Below are 22,380 nucleotides of genomic sequence, written 5' to 3' on the forward strand. Positions count from 1 at the left end.
TCATGCACAATTAATGAACTCTGCTCAAAGACCAAAGTTTATATGGTACAATGTCTCCCACATCATTCAGTTTGTGAGTCAGTTTATACTGGTCAGAAAAATGCATTTGGCTCACACCTGGAGAAATCTGGTAAATTCCAGGCATAAATAAATATTCCTAAGGCTACAACTAACTAAAAAAGAGATCTCTCATGCAGTCTAGACTAGTACTTGTTTAGATACAAACTGTACATGCACAGGGCAAAGAAGCATTTCCGTGTTTGTAAGTTGGTTAATTTGCAATTAGATAATGCACATATGATGTATTACAGATATTTTAAAAATGTTCATCCTGCTTTTAATTAAATTGCATTTTAAATCTTAATTTTTTGCTACTGCATTTTTTCAAATTTGCTGTTAAAATTCTTCTTTCTATACAACATATTTTCAACAACAGGTTCATAGAGCTTAAGTACAAAGTAAACATCTGAGTGCTTACAATAAATTCCCCAGGGAATTCTTGACAATATTCATGACTAGTTGTAAACTATACATTTGTGAGCACTTAACGCCATTTATGTATATAGTCTTAGACTGGGTTCTTTCACATAGAATTTAGCACATGAATAATTTGCTAAATTCAGCTGGTTCATAATTGGTGTTTTAATAGCAAATGATTTCAAACTAGCTTAGACTAACAAAGTACCTAAAGTATCTATTACTGTAACCCAAATTTCAGGGTCTGTATTGTATCAGAGAAGAAACCAAATATATCCAGTGCTGCAACTGTGAAAGAAGTGAAGAATTCCATATAGGCCATGACCCAGAAGAGCAAACCATATAAGGACTTATGTTTCAGTAATACCCATTTACTTGATTTTGATGGGATCTCAACAGTTTCTTCTAATTTACCAATTTTCTGTACTGTGATGCTATAAAGGAGGCTGGTGTAGGAGAATGGGACTACAATCCAGTAGCTGTACACCCATTTGTGTGTATCACAAATACAATTACCTCCTAGTCTCTCTCCACTGTGTTTTTCAGCTCTGGTCCTCCAGAGTCAGCTAGTTCAGTCTCTCAGACTTTCTTAAGTCACCTGTTTTGGTCCAGCAGAGTTAAGTTATTCTACCTTTCGAATCTGAAAAAAATTGTGATGTTGCATTTGCTAAATGAAAACAAGAGGAGGGAATTGATTGCTGGTTCAGTTGAATTAAACTGTATCCTTTATTGAATGGTCCCCAAAAGCCAGGGTATGAGTAAATGCACAATAGGAATGAAAGTTGTGCCTTACAAGCTCTCTTGAGCTCTTACAAACTCTCTGCCACATTTAGATTACACAAATATGTCATAGATGGAATACCGGTCACATATGGGGTGTATCATGAGAGATGCTTCCTCTGTTTTCATGCTGTACATAAGTGGCTGCTGCCCAAGGAATTGTGGAGGTTCATGGCTGTACCTGACTCTTAGTCTCTTACAATAAAAGAATGAGTGCCAAGTATTTTCAGGAGCATGATCTCCAAAACAAAACAGCTCCTTTCAGTAGAGAAATAACTTTGCCTAAAATCTTTGTAAAAATCACAATGGTTGAAACATCTTCACTGTCAGCAAACAACAAAGCAAAACCCAGATGAAATAAGAGAAATATGTATTATTGAGCTTTAAATATTGTCCTACAGGAGAAACATTAAGAAATCAACTGAAGACAGAAAAGATGACAGATATTTAATTTCCACAGTGAGATTAAACAATTTTCATCATATACAAACATACCTACTTTACTTTAGATACACATGAACAGCTACAACACTCTGCATGAAAACTAATGGCCGAAGTGACAAAGAATGGGAGAACTGAGATGATCTGCCATAATCAAATAGAGGTAAGGAGAGTCTGAAAACAAACACTCATGTTTAAGTAGTTTATAAAACCTTCTGGCGACAGGAGTAGGAGAAAATTTTATTTTATGTAACTATTTTTTTTCTCACACCCATCTACATATGTCTAATGAGAACAAAAATCTCAGGAGATAAATTACAGTTAGTGTCTGTAATCTAATATACACTTAATATCATGTTGTGGGGAGTGAACACACCGCTGTGTCAGAAAGAAGCTGGTTTGGGAAATTAAGAAACAAGATTTTTGTTTTGAAACAATGATTAGTTCCTGGTAGGTATATTAATTGGAACTGTCAAAGAAGATTAGTTAGGACAAATACTACAACCAAAACAAGAGAGAAAACTGAAAACAAGAGATACATTCTTTAGTTCTCTTCCTGTTTGGATATGTAGAACATTGCTTTTTAAGGATGACAGTAGGAAGAACTGTATGCCATCCACATAATATCTAGGTACAAGTGTGTTGCAAAGTCATGTCTGTGCTGCTAAAGTTGCTACCACACTTCAGACGGGGTGACACAGGGAAACTGGGAAGTCTGTCGATAGGATTCATTAACCCAGAAGTCCTTAGGTGTTAGGAATCATTGCGTTTTCCTTCTGCCTCTTGATTTTCCAGCAAGGCTTTGGATGATGACACTTCTCCACCCTCTGCTCCTGCATCTAAACAGATTAGACAGAATTAAACATTTATACAACACACATTCTCCCAGCTTTTTTAATGCCACCAAGTATTTAGGTTCAGTAATCATCTCTGTTTGGACTGGCTCTTTACTACCACAGTCATGGGTGCTTTAGAAAGAGAGATTAACTCAAGAGATAAAGAACTTGGAGAGGCATCTTCTAAAAGCTGCTGCCTGTTGGCGTTGATTTGCCCAGTTCTTGCACAGGCTGATCAATGTGCATTTGGCTGCAAAAAATAGATTGGAAATAACTTTGTATTACTGTTTTTGGGGGGCGGTTTTTGGGCCATTTTTTAAACCAAATTAGAATACTGCATTCCTTTGAGCACTGTGTGGTTTCAGGTAGATAACATTACAGTTTATGGACATGCCAGTTATCTGACGTTTTTTGACAAGAAATACCTACATGAATTTATCACAAGATGGGGGTTTTTTTGTTACTCTGGGTTGGAAGTTCACTTTTCTACAGATCAGAGTTGAATGCTTACATGACTGACATAAATAAAAGCTCCCCAGTGTCTCTGGTCATTATATGTATTGTTACATGCTGTTTCATTTGATCGAGTTTACTCACTGAGAAGCAGAAGTTCCTCTTGCCTTGATTTCCTTGCAAACCATAATAATAGTTTTCACATTACCTTCAAGCCACACATGGTAGTACCAGTGGTAACAGTATACCCAAATCTATGGTAGTCCATAGCTTTTGGGGACAAGGAGAGATCTGCTTAGCACATCTGGCTGTACTGTCCTCCACTCTGCCATCTCCTCCACAGTCATAATCCAAGGGGTACATTTTCTGACTTGCTATAAAATATCAAAACCACCCAATAGAGTTATACATCTTAGTCTCTACATATCACACAGCAAGTATATAATGCTGCACACAATTCATCATCTAAAGCCCTGGGCAGAAGCTGCTTGATGTTTTAAGTCTGCTCAGAGATTCAGAGGCTTTGGAGTTCTATAGTGATAAAGAAGCAAGTTATTTAACACACTCCAGCTTTATGTAGCACAGCACAACACCCTGTGGAAAGGGAGACAGAGCAATCTCCTCTATTGGCTCTTTCTGTGCAGGTTTGACATCTAGTATCAGTGGAGTCTTTCAGACAGGGTAGAGGAAAACAGTTTGTTAGAGGAAGTCTAATTTCATACTTGCTGGCATTTAGGTGTGCAAGAGGTGCTAGTTAAGCTGCTGAGTGTTATTGGCAGAATGGTGCCCTAACACAAGTTACCAAATGTGGAAGACCAGTACAGCTTCTTGCTCTCAAACTTCTTGCAGCCTCCTTTTCAACCTTTGGATCACCAGTTACACCAATCAACTATTCAACATTGTTCCAGACCACCTGTGGAAAGTCTCAGTACTCCAAAACTTACACACCACCAGAGGATGATCAGGCATGATACAGATGGTCTGTATTTCAGAGTTAGGCAGCAAGATAAATAGCTGGTGCCAGAATCTCTCCTGTTCATCTCACGAGAACATCAACTTTGTGTGGCTTGCAGAGTACATGGACATTTGTATCATACAGGTATGGTCTTCGTGTATTCATAAAAAAAAAGAGCAAAGTCTCTTTTCTAAACCAGAAGGCATTAGTACATCCTGTTCCTGACTTTTCACTATGACAGTAGCTGACAGTATTTTAGAAGGAGGAAATGTATGATCCAATGAGCATTAGCTAAATTTGAAACAAGACAGAGTTCATTGTCCTCACCATTTCCCATAATCTTCACTGAATCTGAATTTCAAGAGTAGCAACAAAATAGGGCATACTTTATATAGCCATATGTTCCATCTTCTCCACTTCTCTCATTTATCTAATTTTTTTTGTTCTGAGCTGCAAATGACTTTCCTTTTTTAATGACTTATTGTTAAAGTCAGAAATAGGCAAAAGAACTGCCTGTGAGAGCCCCAAATGTTTCACAAACAAACTGTTTCCCTGTCACAGCATTTGAACTTCAAAACTGTCTTTCCATTTTGATGAATTTTCCTCTGTTTGCTTGCTGTCTCATCAAAACTTAAAGTTACAACACAACGCGGCTGAAATTCCCATCTGATACTTATGGAATTCTCATCCCCAAAAAGCACCCAAACTGTCAGAGTGCACCTGACTGCATCCTGTATTCACTTCCTATTATCACTACTGTAAACTGCTGATAACAGAATCTGCTGCCTTCCAACATGCTCTGGCACAGCGATATGTCAACGACAAAAGCAAAGGACAATTCTGCCTTAATTGTTCTTCAAATCCTGGCAGTGCTCGTCTTGTATTTCTAAGAAAGCATCAGTACATTTTGCTAAAACTAACATAGCAGTGTTTAATTTCTTCTTATTCCTAATGAATTGGATGGACACCAGGAGAGGAGGACTATTGTGTCATCTGGAGGGCTAGATATTTACTTTATGCCACACTGTAACTTTTCTTATAGAAAGCTTTTACTATTTGTTTTGTAGGGACATAATTTTCATATTTATAGGGAAAAGTGTCTTCTCAAGACAAAATAGTGCCTTCTTCCAGAACCCATTTAGATTCTTATTTCTTCACTTCTCCTGGCTCAAGTCAGGATATGGTCATTCAGCCCTTGTCACTCCTCCAGGAAATGTTCTTTCTATCTGCTCAGCAGTCCTTTCATGGGCTCGTGTGGGGTTTAGATTGCAGAACCCCATGCACCTGATTATAAATTAAATCACCAAAATAACAACAGTTTGAGACCAAATAAATCCTTCCCCCAAGCCTTTATGGTGCTTTAGGAGGCTGTACACCTAACATCCTGTAATTTCTCTGGGCAATGTAAAAGGAGGATATGCAACCCTGGAGACTAGGAAACCCTTTAATGATTTACTTCAGATTCGTGGACCGTTCACACCTTAGCATAGGCTTGCCTTCCCCTTTGCTGCACTCACACCATCACTGCTCCTGGATGTGGCACCATCTGTTGTGGTGGTACCACAACAACACTGATGGGCATGAGAAGAAAAAGTTTTCTGAAAAAAAATTCTGATTCAGATTAAAAAAAAGTAGGGACAGACCATGCTCGGGGCCAATCTATATTTTTTGTTTCTTAGGTATTAGAAATCAGATTTTTATGAATCTGAAAATTTCCCTGAAGTCACTATGAAAGTAAAAAGAACTCACAAAGCTGGAATTGATTAGACCTGTGCTGTATCAACAGACCACCTTATCAAACCAAAGGACATGGCAAAATAGGGCACTGGTAGCAAAGCTGAAAGCCCACTAAGCAGAAGCAAAATACTATAAATGCTACACTTAATGTATATGCCTGAGTTAACACCACAGCTCTGCTGTCTTATGCAAAGTTATCTCGTGTAGTAGTACACTGGAATTTATAGCTGGAGTGATGTGTTTTCCAAGTTTCCCGGAAAAAAACTGCATTTTCTCACCCTCAAGGGCACTGGAATTCACTTCCCAGCACTGAACTGTTTCCCTAAGCTGCTAACACTGGATCTGTGGATGGATATGGATATTGTCTTGTCTCATCAGGAGGCACAGGTAATAACTGCTTTGGAAAGTTGAATTTAATTCTAAATTATGGAAGTAATATTAGTATTGATATCAAAAGTGCACGGTGGTGGAAGTCTTAAAAAAAAAGGCAAAGGACGACTGCATAAAAATGTCCTTTTCTGAATGCACAGCCATTACCTTCTGAAACAGAGAGCTCAGCCAGTTTATGTGGCAGGTCTGAAGTCCCAGCACCAGCAGGAGAGCCCAGGATATCTGGTAAGGCGTTTCGGCGGCCTGCCCTTCCTGATGCTGCAAAATCTGTGACCACAGGTTCCACATCAGTCATTGCTGACTCCTTTCCTCATAGCAACATCTGCATATGGAACAAACAAAAGAAGAAAACAGCTGATGGTTGCTAATCACCTGCTCAATAGTACAATAGCCAGAGGCTTTGCCCGATGGTTCTTTTGTTGGTAAAAGCCATACATTTCAATATTGAGTGTTTAAGCTTTATTTCTGCCCCTGAAGAAGACAGAAGACTGTGCAGGTCCCTACCGAGCTATTTGCATATCAGACTAGCACAATGAACAACTCTGCACCGACAAGAAATCTGTGAATAGGGTCAGCAACAGCTCTTTCTGCCAGCCAACTGTATGTCCTTTTACGACCTATTCCCTCTACACTTCGTAGAATTTCTTCATCCTTCACATACCAAACCATTTGTTTTCCTCTGCTGCTTGTTAGCCTGGTTTAACCTTCACTGCAGCATGTGACTTTTAGCTAATAAATAACTGAATCCTGGAAATAAGGGAACCAACCATATTCTGGTTCTGTGATCCCTGTCTCAAAGCCCATTGAACTGAATGGGAAAACTACGGACCACAAGGGGCTTTCGATCAGGCACAGAAAAGTTTGCTTGATCACACCCCGAGTCAACAGATGAAGTGTGAACACCTAGAGCAGAAGCAAACTTCGCTGCAAGTGGCACACAGAATGTGAAAACTGCCCTTGGCAGTCACAAAACAATCATTTACACAATAATGTGATAATTAACAGAGCAATTTATTATAATTAGGTATCCATCACTCAATTAAAGACAATAGTTACTTGCTTTATATGAATGAAGTTCTGTTTGCAATGTCGGATCAGGAATGTTGTCCCTGTGTAAATCCTGTTGTGCTTTGTGTGGGAAGGGATACCGAAGGTACTCGAGACCAATCTGATGGAAGGCTGTCAGCTTTTGGTTGACAACTGGCTGTATTTAGACTAAGAACTGGATATGGAAAGTGTCGATCATGTTAGTATTGTTCATATAAGAAGCAGAGCACTACAGTCTCCCTTTTAAAATTCTGCTAAGCTTGGGAAATATTATTGATTTCATTTCATGGATAGAAAAAATTAGACAAATACATATCAAACATGACTTGCTCCCAATGTGCAGAAGCAAAGAGGCAAAACTTTGATTATTGATGTTGACCTGCCATTTATACCACAAACGTTTTCTTTTGTCCATCAAAATGCCTTTCAGCTGTGTCTATCCAAAACCAAGAAGAAATATTCTTATTCTTCTTTGTATTTCTAAGTACCTTGTAATAGAAGAAAATAATCCTTCTTGGCAAGAAACAAAGGCACAAGTAAGACCGCCAAGTCTGGAAGGTGACCTGAACATGCAAATAAACAGCTTGCTTTAACCAAGGGCAGTAAGTGCCCTTGATTTAGCAGAAGACTCCTGTTATGCAGGAAAACAGGTGAAATCCAAATGAAACTTTTCCATCAATGGCAAAATGTAGAAACTATATATGGGCATTCAAGAATTACACTTGTCAGAAAACACATAAAAAAGGTTGGAAGAGACCCTTAGGATGATCCGGTCTAATGATCAAACATGCTTTGACAATCTCAGATTTAGTATTATACTATCAGAGGGTGAGATCAGCACTTGGTATGAAATATGAAAATAAGGAGAATGAATCCTTGTTTATATACACGGTCTCATGGTTTTTTAGGGGTGTTCATGTTTATTAAACTTTAGATGTCCTAAATGTTTTTCCCTATATACTCACCACAGCAAGTAAAGAGATTATAAATTACACTTCAGAACAGAAAATGCTTGGGGTCTTCTTTTGCTTAGTAAAATTGTTAAAATTACTCTCAATCCCAAAATACCAGAATGCTTGCATTTCCTGCCCATTTCATTTCAGCCATTAATACTGTAGGGACAAAAGTACTATTGTGAGTAGACTGCTGTAAGATCTACAGAATGACATTAACATCAAAACACACTTTCTCAAGCCTGCCTTGTGGAGTTCCCCCCTCATTTTCTCTCTTGCATGGATGTTCTAACTTAAATGGTTACTTTTTAAATGGAGAAATCTGTTATACAACTCATGCCGTACAAAGCTACTCTCTTCTGTAGTACAGGTTGCAGTACAGTTTGCACTTTTCCACTTGTGTCAAAGCCCTCCCTTTCCTCTCCAGCACATCTCCTTCTTCTCTGATGTAATCTCCCTTCACTGCATGATGCTATACAACCCAGGAAGATGATGAAGGACACAGTCTAACGTGCCTTCTTGTAAGTGAATTTAATTTATGCACTTGATTAAAAAAGTATGCAAATCTAGGCAAATCTAGAACATCTGTCAGACAGAAAATCAGCTGATCATTATCCATCTGTCTGGTGGCTATAATTCAAATTTAGCTATCTAAAAATACACCATCCTTTATATACCATAACATTTACCATTAAGGGTTTTCACCTTTGTTTTTTCTATCTACACTGCACTTAGCACAGCATGTTCTCTAAGCATATTTCAAAGGTGAAGGATTATCCCAAGAGGCTTAGAATTTACATTACAAAACTTAAGTTCATCTATAGGTCCATATAACCCAAAACTTAAGCTCAAATTTGAACATATGACAGACATTATTCAAAGCACCTTGCTGCTGCACTTGAGAGAAATGCCATTTTGTCCATTAATGTTCTAAGGGATTTCTTCAATTTAATTCTGAGGCTCTCTTATCAGTATTTTCTAAGGCCTGAATCCAAGTAAGGATACAGATTTTCTCTGCTCTTCATCTGTTTCTACCTTTACATTTCTTAACACACTCATTGGAAAAAACATCTACCTTTTTGGCATCTCCTTGCATCTGTTAAGCCCAGTAATATTCATGCCTCCTCATGGAGTAAACAATAATTACAATGTGCACAGCATCTATTTTTCTCAAACCCACTCCTCCTCCTGCTGCCAACATCTCCTTCAGCTTCACTGAACCCATTTTGCTCTAGCCTTATCTGAGATAAAGATACTCACATGTTGCCAATGCATGTGTGCAGTTGCTTCTCTGAGTTTCCAAATTATTGTTGTAATTTTTCTCCTGTGTCACTGCTTACCAGACTAATGGAGCAGTTCCAAAAAAACAGTGCCAGATTTCCAAATCACAAAGTTCTGTACTTCCCCGGCTCCCTTTCTGCCATGAAAGCCCGGTTCATCCAAAACTATAATGTGATTGGGTGGAAAAGAAGAGTTGGGCAGGGATGGAGACTGTCTACAGAAGGTGAAGAGTAGAAAGGCAGGTGCATGTACCAGAAGGGCTCACCTACCAGTTAAGACACTGGAGGCTATGGCTGGCATCTCAGCTAGCACTCCATCACCAGGACTAACTTTGCAGGTCATTACTGGGCGAAGACAGAGTAAAGGAGATTTTGGGAGTATTAGATTAATCCTCTCATATATGCCTCTGAAATGCCTGCAGGATCACCCAGAATGCACAACAGACCACTCAGGTGTGCATGGGGGAACGAAACACTCTGCTTGTGAAAACTGACTGCAGCCAAAAGCAAAACTCAATTAATGATCTATCAGATATTAAGGTGTCTTCAGACAAAACAATGGCAGGTAAACTACCAGTGACATTTTTCTCTACACGACAGCTAGTTTGTTAATCTTTGAATCTTCTTTTGCTGGCAGCATAGCCATCCCTTTGGGGGAAAATGAGTCACAGAATCTGGTGAGAATTTTTTTTAAATAAACTTCAGGGAAAGAACAAATCATTCTCTTGAAAAAAACTTTATTGATAGAATCAGGAGAAATAATGCTTCAAGGTGCTCAGTTGCAGCAGGTGCCACAGTCCACATTTAATGTCAGTATTGTCTCTTCTTCACTCTTATCTGTTAGAAAATAGATAAATCACCACCTTAAGTATTTGTGAAAGCTATTTTTGCTTCTGATCTTTCTACTGTCTAACACAGACAGAACACCAGATTTATTCTGCTTGGAAGGTCAATCTATTCCTCGATAAATATCAAAAGGTTCCCAACATTGGCACTGTGTCAATTCCACTCCATGCAGGAGCCTAAAAACACCAAAAACATAACACTCCTTGCTATTAAGGCACTTTTGTCAAAAACTTGTGAATAGTCCCTGCCTGTGCTATCAGAGAAAGCTACATTTCCCAAACACTGTTTGTTCTGAATGCCCTTTAGTAGAAATGAACTGGAGAGCATGAAATCCTCTCAAAAAACAGATGAAAAATTCAATAGTCAAGTAGCACTTTCAGAGCCAGACTGACTGCTACTGTGTCTTGAGGGTTTCTTACTGTAAGATGCATTTCAACATCTTAATATATTCAGAAAAAACTTTGGTCCTTCAAGTGGTGTCTAATTTGTCTTTATTTACTTGTAGTGAGTGTTCTCCATGCACCTCTACCCCAAAAGCCTGTAGGTTCAGAATTGTCTAAATAAGGAGAACAGAAAATTTATTGAATGATGTGCTTCCCACTGTGAAACTGAGATGAAACCACGTCTTCTTGCTATGCAGTTGCCACACTTTCACATCCACTTCTGCTGCAGCTGCATCCTCATGTCTTTGTCTCCTCTCACCAAAGGTCTCAGAATAGGAACATTCTCATTATACATGCTCACGTAATCCTTATGCTTTATCCTGAGGCATTTCCGGACCATAGAAAATGTAAAAAAAAGACCTAGGAACATCCATGCTTTTAAGGACGACAGCCTAGAGATAATGATGATGACTAACAGCAACCTAGACACTCACACAAATTTTGTGAGAAAAATTTCTCTTATGTGTTTTTTATTTCTTTTATGTGTTTTTTTACATTGGGAACATTTGTTGCACACTGGCAACCCTACTGCTGGGTGCATACAGAAAGATAAGCAAGTGTTCTTTACCAATACATCTTTACCATATGTATAACCAAACACAGGGGTCTCTGTTTGGGGTTTTGGACAAGAAATCACACATTTCTTAGTATGCAGAAACAATACAGCTGACTATATCAATGTTAGAAGTGATCCACCAAGGAAAAAGAAGTAAATTTTTTTACCTTTCAGGTTTTTTAATGTATCACTAAACTAGAAACAAGAGTACTTTTTATTATTTCACCCTGGAAAGATGATTCAGGTTTCTCGTACCAACAGAGTTGGCCTTTCTCAGAAAAATGTTCTCAGAAAAATTAATGTCTTCCTATGCAGGGAAGCTAATCATATCCCATTTCATTAAATCTACAGTGTAGAAGCATGTCTTTCTACATCTGTTTCACTCTGTCTGTTACAGTTCATATAACCTGATATTTTTGGGATGATATTTGAACGTCTGGTATATTGTATAACAGGTTTTCCCTTTTGGTTCTTTGCCGTGTACACAGCTGTACAGACATTTCACACAAAGGTCTTGTATGTTACTTCTGATTTGGGTATGTGCACTCTTGCATCAGAACCAACATCCTTATCAACAGAGTGCAAAAATTGCTTTCATACACAATTTTCTTAATACCAAAATGGTCAGATTGGAATATCATAATTGCTCCATTTCCTCCATTTCCTGCTCTCAGAAGCACTCAATGAATACTCAAGATCTTGATCCTGTTGTTCAGAAGTCCATCATTTTAGGGCACAGAATCTGAAAAACTTTGACAAAGCTGTAGGACTTTTTTTTTTCCTCAGAATGGTAATTTGAAACTTTCAGTTGAATTTTTTGATCAATTCCATAAAGCCAATATTGTACTCATGTGAAAGACAAGAGGGGAAAAAAACAACATAAGATTGATCCTGCCGCCTTTCAGCTTCTGGAGAATGTGCAGATAACAGTGGTGCAGCTCACCCTCTACAAACCCATACAGAGTAGAAAGCTTGACTGTGAGCTATGTCTGACCCCTGAGTATGCACAGTGGTCTGATGCACAGGAGAACACATTGCACAACTAATAGCAGCTCTAAATAATGGCACAATTTTCTCTTTGTGAAAGAAATTAAGTGAGAGAGGAGAAGGGGTCATGATACTGACAACTGAATCAGAAGCTATCTGCAGCAAGTAATAAATGAAGTGACATTAGCTGAAGGCAGTCAATACCAGGCAACCAAGCATGTCACTTTCCAAATGTCTGTGAGTGACCAAGAGCAATCACAGCCATAAATGTTAGTCGACATCATGGGAAGCACAGCTCAACTCTAACTCATCGGCCATGCTGGAAAGAAATCAAACACATCTCCTACTACGGAAAAAGAAATGAAGCTCAGTGGTTACAAACCTAATTCTTCCTCTTATATTTTGTCCATTCATCCCCACAGAGTTTTCATTTCCTGTTGCAAATTGCAAATGCACATGTTACTTTCTGAGTTCAACCACACAGTTTCAACCTGCTAAACCCTTTCTTAGAATCTGCATCTGGCCTGAAATTCAAGAGAATTTTGCTCACTTTTAGGAATATATATGAGGAGTAATTTCAGAGTTAGAAATAATTTTCATGGCTAATCTTGCCTTGCAGAGTCCCTGCAACTACAAATTGCAGTTCAATTTTATTTATGATCTTTTGCACTGTCAAAGGCACACAAGGAAATGAGTATCCCCCAACCTCTCCCATCTCCTCCTAAGCCGTTCAACTGGGCATTCCTTAGGAAAGCATCAAAGACTTTTTTCCCTCTGCTTTGATATCTGCTGCCCCCACACCCCACAAACACTTCCTGTAGCAAAGACAAGTCATCTACATAAGCCAGCATATGTACATCAATCTGTATTCTTCGTTAGAAGCAATGAGAGATTTGGTTCTTTACTTGCCAGCTCTGTGGAAGAAAACTATTCTGGCAAAACCACTGGGAAAGCTGAGGTAAGAAAAGGGCTTGAAGCATCCTGGAGCCCACTTATATAATGCACTCCAGTAAAGGAATCAGTGAAATATAATCAGGCCCTGTGAAATGTAAAATGCTTTTGTGAGAAGATGAATTTACAATTTTGCAGATATATGAGAATGGAACAATCCCATGCATGTAACCAACATGGCTGTGTACCCAAAGTCTCTTACTAGGGAAGACCCAAAGCTCCTTGAGAGCTTACTGACGTGAATGAGGAATGTTTCCATCTGGCTCAGAGTGAATCTGAGTGTACCTGTATGTATAGTATGTTCCCAGGAAGGGAAGTCCTTGTAGAAGTGCTTACAGAAGAGGAGTTGCAGAGCAAGAGGAATTTCCTGGTAGCAACATGTGGGCACAAAGGACTGAAAGCTGGGAGTACAAGGCTGATAGAGAAGTAAAACCACGGGTAGCTGTAACTGTGCTTCTATGCAGAGAAGAGAGATTACCTGAGGGTCTGTGTGAGACAAAGAAATTGCATGGGAAGCTAAAGGGACACAGGAAGAAAGCAGAGCTCTGGAACCTTACTGAGGAAGAGGAACAAAATCAGTAGTGAGGAGTTTCTTTGGAAGGCAAGTAAGAGGGGAGGAAGAGGCTTGTTCCCTTCTGAGAAACACTGCAGGAGACCAACTCTGGTGTAGGATGAGCAGAGAGATGGGCACAGTGGAGACCCTATGCTTAGCAGCAAACTAGCTAGGTAACAGTAATACAGATTTGTTTGTTTTTTTAACTTAAAAATATATTTACTACACCAAGGATCTTTCTTCTCAGGGTTTTTTTGAGGGGGATAAATTATTGTGTTAGTATGATGTGCTACAACACCTTGGCCATCAAATATGTAGTATTTGTGACAACCTTTACAGACTGAGATTGTTTGGAGCCCTCAAAAGAACAAGCAGGTCCAATAAGAGCTTCTGCACAGAAGTGCATTTTCTTTGCCCTGCAGGCAGCACCCTTCCAGGGAGAAAAGTTCCTGTTTATTTCATATTAAGACCTCCAGAGTGTCCCTTGGAGGTAAAAGTGGATTTGGTGAAGGGGTTACTTTTCCATTATGAAACTGGTGAGGGACAGAAGCTTATGCTTCTTTCCATTCAGCAGGTAGGTCATAACAGTCTGGTAGCAAGCAGGAATTGCAGTGTGAATAGCTGCAGGCACCTTGCTAGGTTCCTAAGCCTTCAAAGCACGGGACTGAAACCATTTCCATTAAAAAGCAAAGATAAGCTCTTAGAAGTACTTTATTGACTTAGCTACGGAAATAAAAGCTGGCATTTTATTTTATCTTTGTCACAGCCAGGTAACATCCTATAATCATATATATACACCCAGATTAATTTTAATTTAGTTGTATGATTCTTCTTTCTTCAAACATACAAACTGTATTTCTGTAGCCTGGATCAGACCAGGAGACCACCCGATCCTCATCAAGGACTTCTTCCCTGCTCATATCAGTTTCACCTGACTGATGTGGAAATACTTGGGTTTAGCCAGTTTTTCAGTCACATCCTCCAGCATTTCTCCACCTGAGCACAGGAAGGGATACTCTCTGTCTTTTAATTATGTAGATATGTCTGACGAACACTTTGGAAAACCTAAAGTCCAACCAAATCCAAGCACCATTCTTCTCCCTGACTAAAACTTTCCTATTTAAGCTTTTAATTTCTGCATTCTGGTTTCACAGTGCAAACACACACAAGGAGGAGTCACAATTTCCAGAACAAGAATTACTCATACCTGTCTGTTCTAATTTGAAAAAAAAAAAAAAAATCCCATCACAAACCAAACAAGAACAAATGAAGTGAAACTTAGTATTAAATTACTCCTTACTCACAGAGGAATGGAAACAGCATTTAAAACAATGTAAGCTTAAATCTATTCTTTATTGAGTAGTAAAAGTACTAGCATACTAATAAAGGCTAATTTTATTTTCTTTACCACGCAAAGCTGCAAGAAAGCCAGCTTGTCTTTCTCTTTGTTGTAAATCTAACACTCCAAGTTTATTATTCTGCTTGCTTGCTTAGGCACCAGCCTGACAGGTAAAGCAGTTGAATACTTCAGCTATTTCGGGAGTGCTTATTGTTGATGGGAGCATCTCTACCACCCTCTTCAGCAAACATCAGTCTAAGCCCCTAAGATATGTTGCAGACATCACCCCAACACTGCTCTCAAACACGGTCCTTGGGGTCTCAGAGCTCTTTGCTTTTTTTCATGAAGCTCTGCATAACTAGTTCCCCCATAATTATTAATCTATTTTTCACCTCAGTTGTGTCTCATACTCCACAAATGATCTGGGCTTGTTGAACTATTCTTCTGGCTCATCCAAGAATATTCCTGGAAATCCAATTAAAAATACCTCATTTGGCATTCTTCACAGAATAGTATAGTGGAAAGAAAATAATATTTGCTCGATTCAATAAATGTTTAAATAGTTAATAAAATGTTATTTTATTAACTCAGTTCAAGGGCAGTAAAAAGTCTTTGATTTTGCTTGTATAAGTAACTATTGCAGAATAATTCTATAAAGCTCTCTCTGCTGGTCTGCCCAAAGGTTCTTCCAATTACATTTTTCTCACTAATAAAATATAATTTCTTTCCCTAAAAACTTTGTCTTGACCATGTCCTTAGACCACCACAGGTGCTGGAAAATTCTGCAAAATCATTCTGGTTCAGTTTGCCCTCAAGGGAAGATGAACCAACAGAGAACTGTGTGTTTTTCAGACTAATCTGGTGACTGTTAAAGTGAGCCCAGGCAGGAAACAGCCATTGGGCAAGTGAAGTCTAACACAAGGAAAATGGAGCTAACCTCCAAATGCAAGTCAACCTGGTGCCCCAAAACAGCCTTTAATGAGTTACTTAAGTTTCCTACTGCTTTCCTTGACATGTCAGTGACTTTAACATTCACAAAGATTAAAAATCAATAGGACATATGGATACATTTTGAGAAGTTATATGACTTTGCTGCCCTGTCTAAAACAATCGCATTTTAAATGAGGACCCTTAGTTCCTTGCTTGGTGTGTTCCATTTATACTATATTTATGTTTTAGCATATTTTTTTGCCTCAGAAACAGTATTTCTTCAATATTCAATGAATAATTTTTCATTTTCATTTCATTCTCCAGCATACATTGTGCTTACTCTAATAAAATTTCACTCAGGTCACAGTTTACCTGTTCAATCTTGGCAGTAGTCCTATTTACTGATTTTAATAAAATTATAGCTAGGAAAATTTTCCCCCCTCCATGGTGACTCACCAAGAAAATAGACTGAGATTTGAGAAATCTGTCTTCTTTTAGGCTTATAATTTAAGTTAAATAATGACCCTGATTCACAAGACTTTCTCAATTATATTTACAACTTTAAACTGCAAGTAAAAAAATAAATTCAATCAATTACAATTCACTGAGACACATCCTGATAGGACAGGTTTACAATTTGACCCTGCAGTTCACCACATACTTCATCTAATTGTAAGGCTTGTGTTGCTTCCGCTGAAATTTGATAATACAGCCAGGACACAGTACTAGGAATGAGCTCTTTGACATTCAAGAGCAGATCACTGAGCCAGACTTGTCCCACTCAGATCTGAGGATAAGAGTTATCTCCAGGGAATAGGACACCTGATGATACAGTCTCTGGTTACCTGTGCACCAGAAAATCTGTGACTGCACCGTGGTCAGAGACTGCAGGGTGTTTAAATCCACAGGCTCAAAGGATCAGAATAACGAAACTTACCCTGAAAGAGACAGAACCAGCCCTGCCTTCCCTCTTCCTACCCTCCGTGGCAGCAAATGCCTTCTCCTCTTGCTTGTCCTACAGCAGCAAATTCACACAGTCACAGACATGCTCTCTCCATGCAGAAGGGGCTAGCCTCTCCCATGCTGCCCACAGAAGGACCACAGCAACAGTCTGCACCACCCCTGCAGAGGCTCTTCCCCAGGAAACACAATAGGTGAATCTCCCCACAGAAAGACAGAATGAGCAACACAACCTGCAGAAGGGGAGTCACACGTGGCATTTGGAGTTACTCGCACCTGCCATTTCTATCCCTCACTGAAGGCACTCTGCTGCACGGGGATGAGGAACCCAAAAGGGCCCATTTCCCTTTGTATAAAGATTACTGCTCAGCACTGACATTTTGTAGCTTTCAGATTTTATGTTTAACTGGAAATAACAGCTCTCTGGCAAGCTCCTCTTAAGGTTTTGCAGCCTGGATGGCATTTGGCCAGTGTGTACCTACCTGTGTAACGTGTGAATTCAGGAACTGCAGAATGCTCAGAGACATTTTTCACATCTGCTAAGTTAATGACCTCTCCTAAAATGCCTATGAGCTCTGAACATTTCCTTTTTTAGTTTTGTCAGCATAATCATATTACAGCCTGATACCCGACAGTGTAAATTAATGTCTTCTTTAATTTTTTTATTTTACGTGCAAATTATTCACAAGTTTTTGGTTTTTTTTGGTTTTATTTTTTTCCCATTTTGTCTTATTAAGCACAGAAAGAGCGAAAAGGCAAAAAACAGATAGGCATTATCACTGAGTGAATCTTTCTGCAAGCTGATACTTCTGTTTCTAGATAGATTGAAACCAACACCAAGACCATTTTAGAGGACATGTTCTGCGAAGATGTGTCTTTTCCACAATGCATAGACCTAAGAGCATTGCTTAATGGAAATTCCATAGGAGGGTTTCTTGGGTTTTTGTGTTTTTTTGGAAGTATGAGTTAAACATTTCAAAAGAAAGCCTGGAAGGGATACTGACAAGTGCAGATAATTGAGGGATTATGCTGATGTTCTAGTACTCAAAATATTTACTCCTTGGTTTACATACTGGGATTTAGTTCTGCATTAAGACCTATATATTCAAAAGGTCAAAAATAAGAGGGTGCTTGTCATGGTCTCCCAATGAGTGCATATCCTTAGAGATGGTGGATTCTCTTTTTCTAAACTTCACTCAGCACAGGAGGTGAATAGAGCCTACATCTCCTCTCTAGAGGCTTGTTTCAATCTGGATGGAAAACTGCAGAGATGATCTCTTGTCCTTGAAGAGCTACCAAAGATTACAGGCATAACATTTTTCTCTGGTCTTCTCTGCTACATCTTTATGGCTCAATTTAAAACGAGCAGCTAAAAGGTTTGTTTTATTTCTAATTTGTGCTTTTCTTTAAAAAAAGTTCAGAAATAATTCTGCATTTTCTTGATTGCAGATGAACAGGCATGACCTTTTCACCTGTATGCTAGTCTCATTTTAAAACCATGGGCCACATTCTGTTCCTTACGACATCAACCAAACTACTACAGCTTTGTTCAGGGAAATGGATGTTTAGGAGTGCACTGTGAGAAAATAAATCCCTGCAGATACCCCTCCACAAAATCGTTGCTCAAGTATGCTGATAGAGGAGAAAAAATAAGAGCAAAATTTGTTCCTGCCAGTGAAGTTTCAGCACTCCTCCCTCAGCTGTAGAGTCCCTTACCCTCACATTTGTCATGACTGTCTGAAGGCCACGGACAAGCAAAACCAGCTATTACTGCTCAGTTCTGAGCTGTTTGTGTCCAGTACTCCATCTCAGACTCCTCATGGTCACAAACAGCTCCAAAAACCTTGCTCTGATACAGATATCTCTGCAGGGGCTGACCTGACAGTCTGCATTTTAAGGGTCAAATAAATTATTTCACCCAATGAATGCCTCTTCCCCTCTGAAGGAGGAAAAGATGCACCCACAGAGAAACTGAGCTCATTTCTACAGTTCTCAGCAGGGAACTCCCTAACACACTGATAGTCGCAGCCAAAGAATATAATTTTAACATATAATATGGAGGGGTTATTGGCTTTTAATCTAACCACATTTATTATACTGAACAACAAACTATCTCTAGTGTTTCAAAGGAGAGCCTAGAAAGCCAAGGATGATCCCCACGGTGTTTAAAACCCAGCAGCAGAGAACACTGGCAAGGCTATGAACATTTAAATAAAGGGGAACTTCTCTGTTTGCTTAGTCTGTTCAAGGCAGTAAGAAAACAAGCACAGATCATTAACTTAAGTTCTTTAGGAATGGCAAATGTTAATGAAACTCTGTTAAAATGTTTTAAAAACAGCTCCAAAGAGGTACAGAACACAATACAGCAAAGAAGATCATAAGAAAAAAGCTACTTACAGCAAAAGGAGGCTGATGAATACCAGAGACAACCAGAAACAACTGGAAAGTGATCTCAATGTCTGTCTTCTCAGCTGACTACAGCAAAACACCAGGGAAAGCTGAACTGTTGCCAAGAAGGAAGATAAACTTGCATGCATTTAAAATAAATGAACAGATTACAAATTCACATACAGGAAAGCATGAAATGCAGGTAGACTTCTGGACTTTTAATTCAGGGCACTTGTGGTACAAAAACAAACCCTTAACAGTGCCATTAAAGGCATTCTACATCCTCCCATAACGGAAGGCAAAGCTCTGTGCACCAGCAGTGCTGTTACATTCACCCCAAAGGTGGCAACTGCTGCCTGGACACCGTGTAAGCAACAAGCCGTGGCTGTTCCACTCTGCTATCCAAACAGAGAACACGTAACTGTGGCATAAAAACGGCTTTCACACTGCTCTAAGCTAAATGCTGCTTTGCCAACATGTTTTCAGCAAATATCTAAAACAGAGTTCATATTCCAGCATCTAAACACAGATTCACAGCAGACAAGAAAACTGGTTGGAAACAACCACACTGCCTAATTTTGTATTAGCCATCAGTTGATTCGCATGAAGAATCAAGCAGCCTACAAGAGGAGGGTCATTTAGTATGGCTTCTTGGCAATCTGCACAGTTCTGTCCCCCAAAATGCTAAGTACCCTATTGTTCATGGTTGAGATATGCCTTCAGCCCCACAGTTGGCTTCAAGAGGGGCTGGCATGACCTACAGAAGAAAGCCACTGCTCAAGCTGTGCCAGTAGCTTCAGATTCCCCTGTCTCCACATAACTACCAAAGAAGCAAATTGCCACTGTAAAAGCCTCCCTGCTTGTAAAAATCAGAAAGGCTGCAGCAATCTGAAGCCACACATATCTTGTGTGCCACGTATGTCAGCAGCAGGGCAAAAAAGGGAAAGAAACAATCAGGAAAAATTAACTTCTTGATTGAGGAAATGATTCGGTGTTCTGTACCAAGTGAAAGTTGCCCCTATCTGACATTTTTCAAGGGTCAGTCACCTACAAATGGGGGGCTGCAGGAGAGGTGGGAGTTTATTTACCACTGAATAGGTTTCTTCCAACACAGAATATCCAAGATGAAGGAGTTATGTTTCTCTAGATATGCACTGTGGCAACTGAGATTGGGGTCTTAACACGAACTGCTCACATCAGCTGGTTACTTATTTACCAGAGTGAAAAAGGACAGGTCAGTGGATGTCAGTGGGCACATAAATTAGGTAGCAGAAACAGAAAATAATTTGCCAACATACATATTCCTTTTATGTGCAGTGTCATCACAATTTCAAATATTTAATGTAGACTGGAAAAGAAGGTTAAAAAAGGAATACATTTACTTAAATGGTAACATTAATTTAGCCTTCAAGCAACTTATGTAATAATTTGGGTGCAATATGAAACTACACTAAAGTCTACACCAATGTATTCAGCTCTTGGCAAGTATAACCTTTTCTTCCCCAGATTCTCTCTTGGATGAATATTCTTTTCACTGCACTTTCATGTTGAGAAATAACGAAATGACATAATGAAACATGGTACAAACTTTGTGAAGGTCTCAGAGAACTGCCTGCTTCACAGCTACTAGTTGTAAAAACGCTGCTCCAGAAACTTATTAGAATATTAACAAAGGCCAGCATTTTGAAGTGGATACAGGTTCATTACAGAGAGATTGCTGGATTTCAAAAAACTTCAAAATAAGTTGTGCTACTTTCCTGCTTCCACCTCAACATTTCTGCCACAGTAGCTAATACAAAAAAGAGAGCATAAATTTACAGGAAAACCACAATCTTGCCTGAAGCTTTTAGCACTCTGTAAAATTAGTTTTCTTCTTGTGCATATCAGCCATGCCTATTTTATTGGCTTTGCTCAATTAACACCATCCAGAAGAAAATTCAGTGATGTACCTGTCCTTGGCCACTAGTTACAAAATATGCCTCATTTATTTTAGTACAGCTGGCAAGGCAAAGCAAGAATGGATTTCTAATTAAGAACCAGGATGTGAAGAGGGTAATGTGAATACAGGGAGACAGAAAATGTTATCAGAGTCACACTGCCTGTTCTACAGTCTCAGAAAGGAGGTACGTGGTTGATGCCATGCTGATGCTCACACACAGCCCAGCTGGGATAATACAATGGCAACAGCACCATTAGCCCTTTTCCCAAGCTGTTGTCTTCCCTTCCATTATTCCCTCCTTCATTAAATCATGTCTGATATCAGCAGGGAAGCATCAAATTGTGAATGTTATCTCAAGTTAAAATGCTGTCTTGTTCCAAACCTGTTGCTCACCTGAAGACTAAAACCCATGCTTTTACTACATTACCGGATAAATTGTTAGTACAGTCAGTGCTTTAAACCACATCCTTAGCCCAAAATGCTTTCTTTGCACACATGACCTTTCAAACCTGACATTTTGTGTATTGATTTTAGCTGCTTTAGGTACCTAAGTGCTGAGGAGAGGAAGAAAACACTATGCACATATGAAAGGTCTGTTGATGGCTACTCTCTATTCTATTTTGAAGAACAAAAGCATATATATTACACATCTTTGCAGCTCTTCAGGGATTCTACCAGCTAAAGGATAGATTTTTCTGAGCAGTTACTGCAGCTTCCAAAACTGTGACTTAGAGAGCAAACTTTCATACTTAGAAGTTTTGTAAGTGGCTTGGTGCCAGATAAAATAATGATCTAAGAGCTTCCTAATACACAGCAGGAGGCTTTAATGAAAGCTTGCCCATAACATATGCAAGGACAGGTTATTTGGTGTCAGCTCAGACAAACTTCGTTGGTGTTTCAGCAACGAGTGCATTCAGAGTCTCCCAAACAATATACCTGGCTTGTGTAAAGTCCACCCTGGCACATCATCATTTATGAAATCACTTCTGCATTTCAATAAATTTATTTTTCAGATAATACTTTTGAGACTCTTACTTGCTGACTTTTTCTACAATAAGAAATTCTATTTACTGATTTGTTAAAATATGAACAAAGTATTCTGAACTTGAATTTAGTGCATTTAAGAAACTCAACCTAAG

The 22,380-nt window shown here is 39.0% G+C and overlaps 1 protein-coding gene across 6 annotated transcripts in view; it reads right to left on the reverse strand.

The window, feature by feature from the left end:
* Window positions 1–1,679: 1,679 nt before the first annotated feature.
* PKIB (cAMP-dependent protein kinase inhibitor beta) overlaps window positions 1,680–22,380 on the reverse strand; it is a 50,473-nt gene continuing 29,772 nt past the window's right edge. For 4 of the 6 annotated variants that reach the window (XM_033055926.2, XM_033055930.2, XM_033055925.2 and 1 more), the window contains exons 2-3: window positions 6,217–6,391; window positions 1,680–2,537 (exon numbers count right to left, since the gene is read on the reverse strand). In XM_033055926.2, the coding sequence (XP_032911817.1) occupies window positions 2,452–2,537; window positions 6,217–6,364 (234 nt within the window). In that variant the 5' untranslated portion in view covers window positions 6,365–6,391 and the 3' untranslated portion in view covers window positions 1,680–2,451. Of the gene's footprint in view, window positions 2,538–6,216; window positions 6,392–16,891; window positions 16,982–19,311; window positions 19,634–22,380 lie in introns of those variants that run through there. The other 2 variants (XM_033055927.2, XM_033055928.2) reach the window with 2 other exon arrangements.

Source organism: Catharus ustulatus, chromosome 3, assembly GCF_009819885.2.
Source record: "Catharus ustulatus isolate bCatUst1 chromosome 3, bCatUst1.pri.v2, whole genome shotgun sequence".
Classification (NCBI taxonomy): domain Eukaryota; kingdom Metazoa; phylum Chordata; class Aves; order Passeriformes; family Turdidae; genus Catharus; species Catharus ustulatus.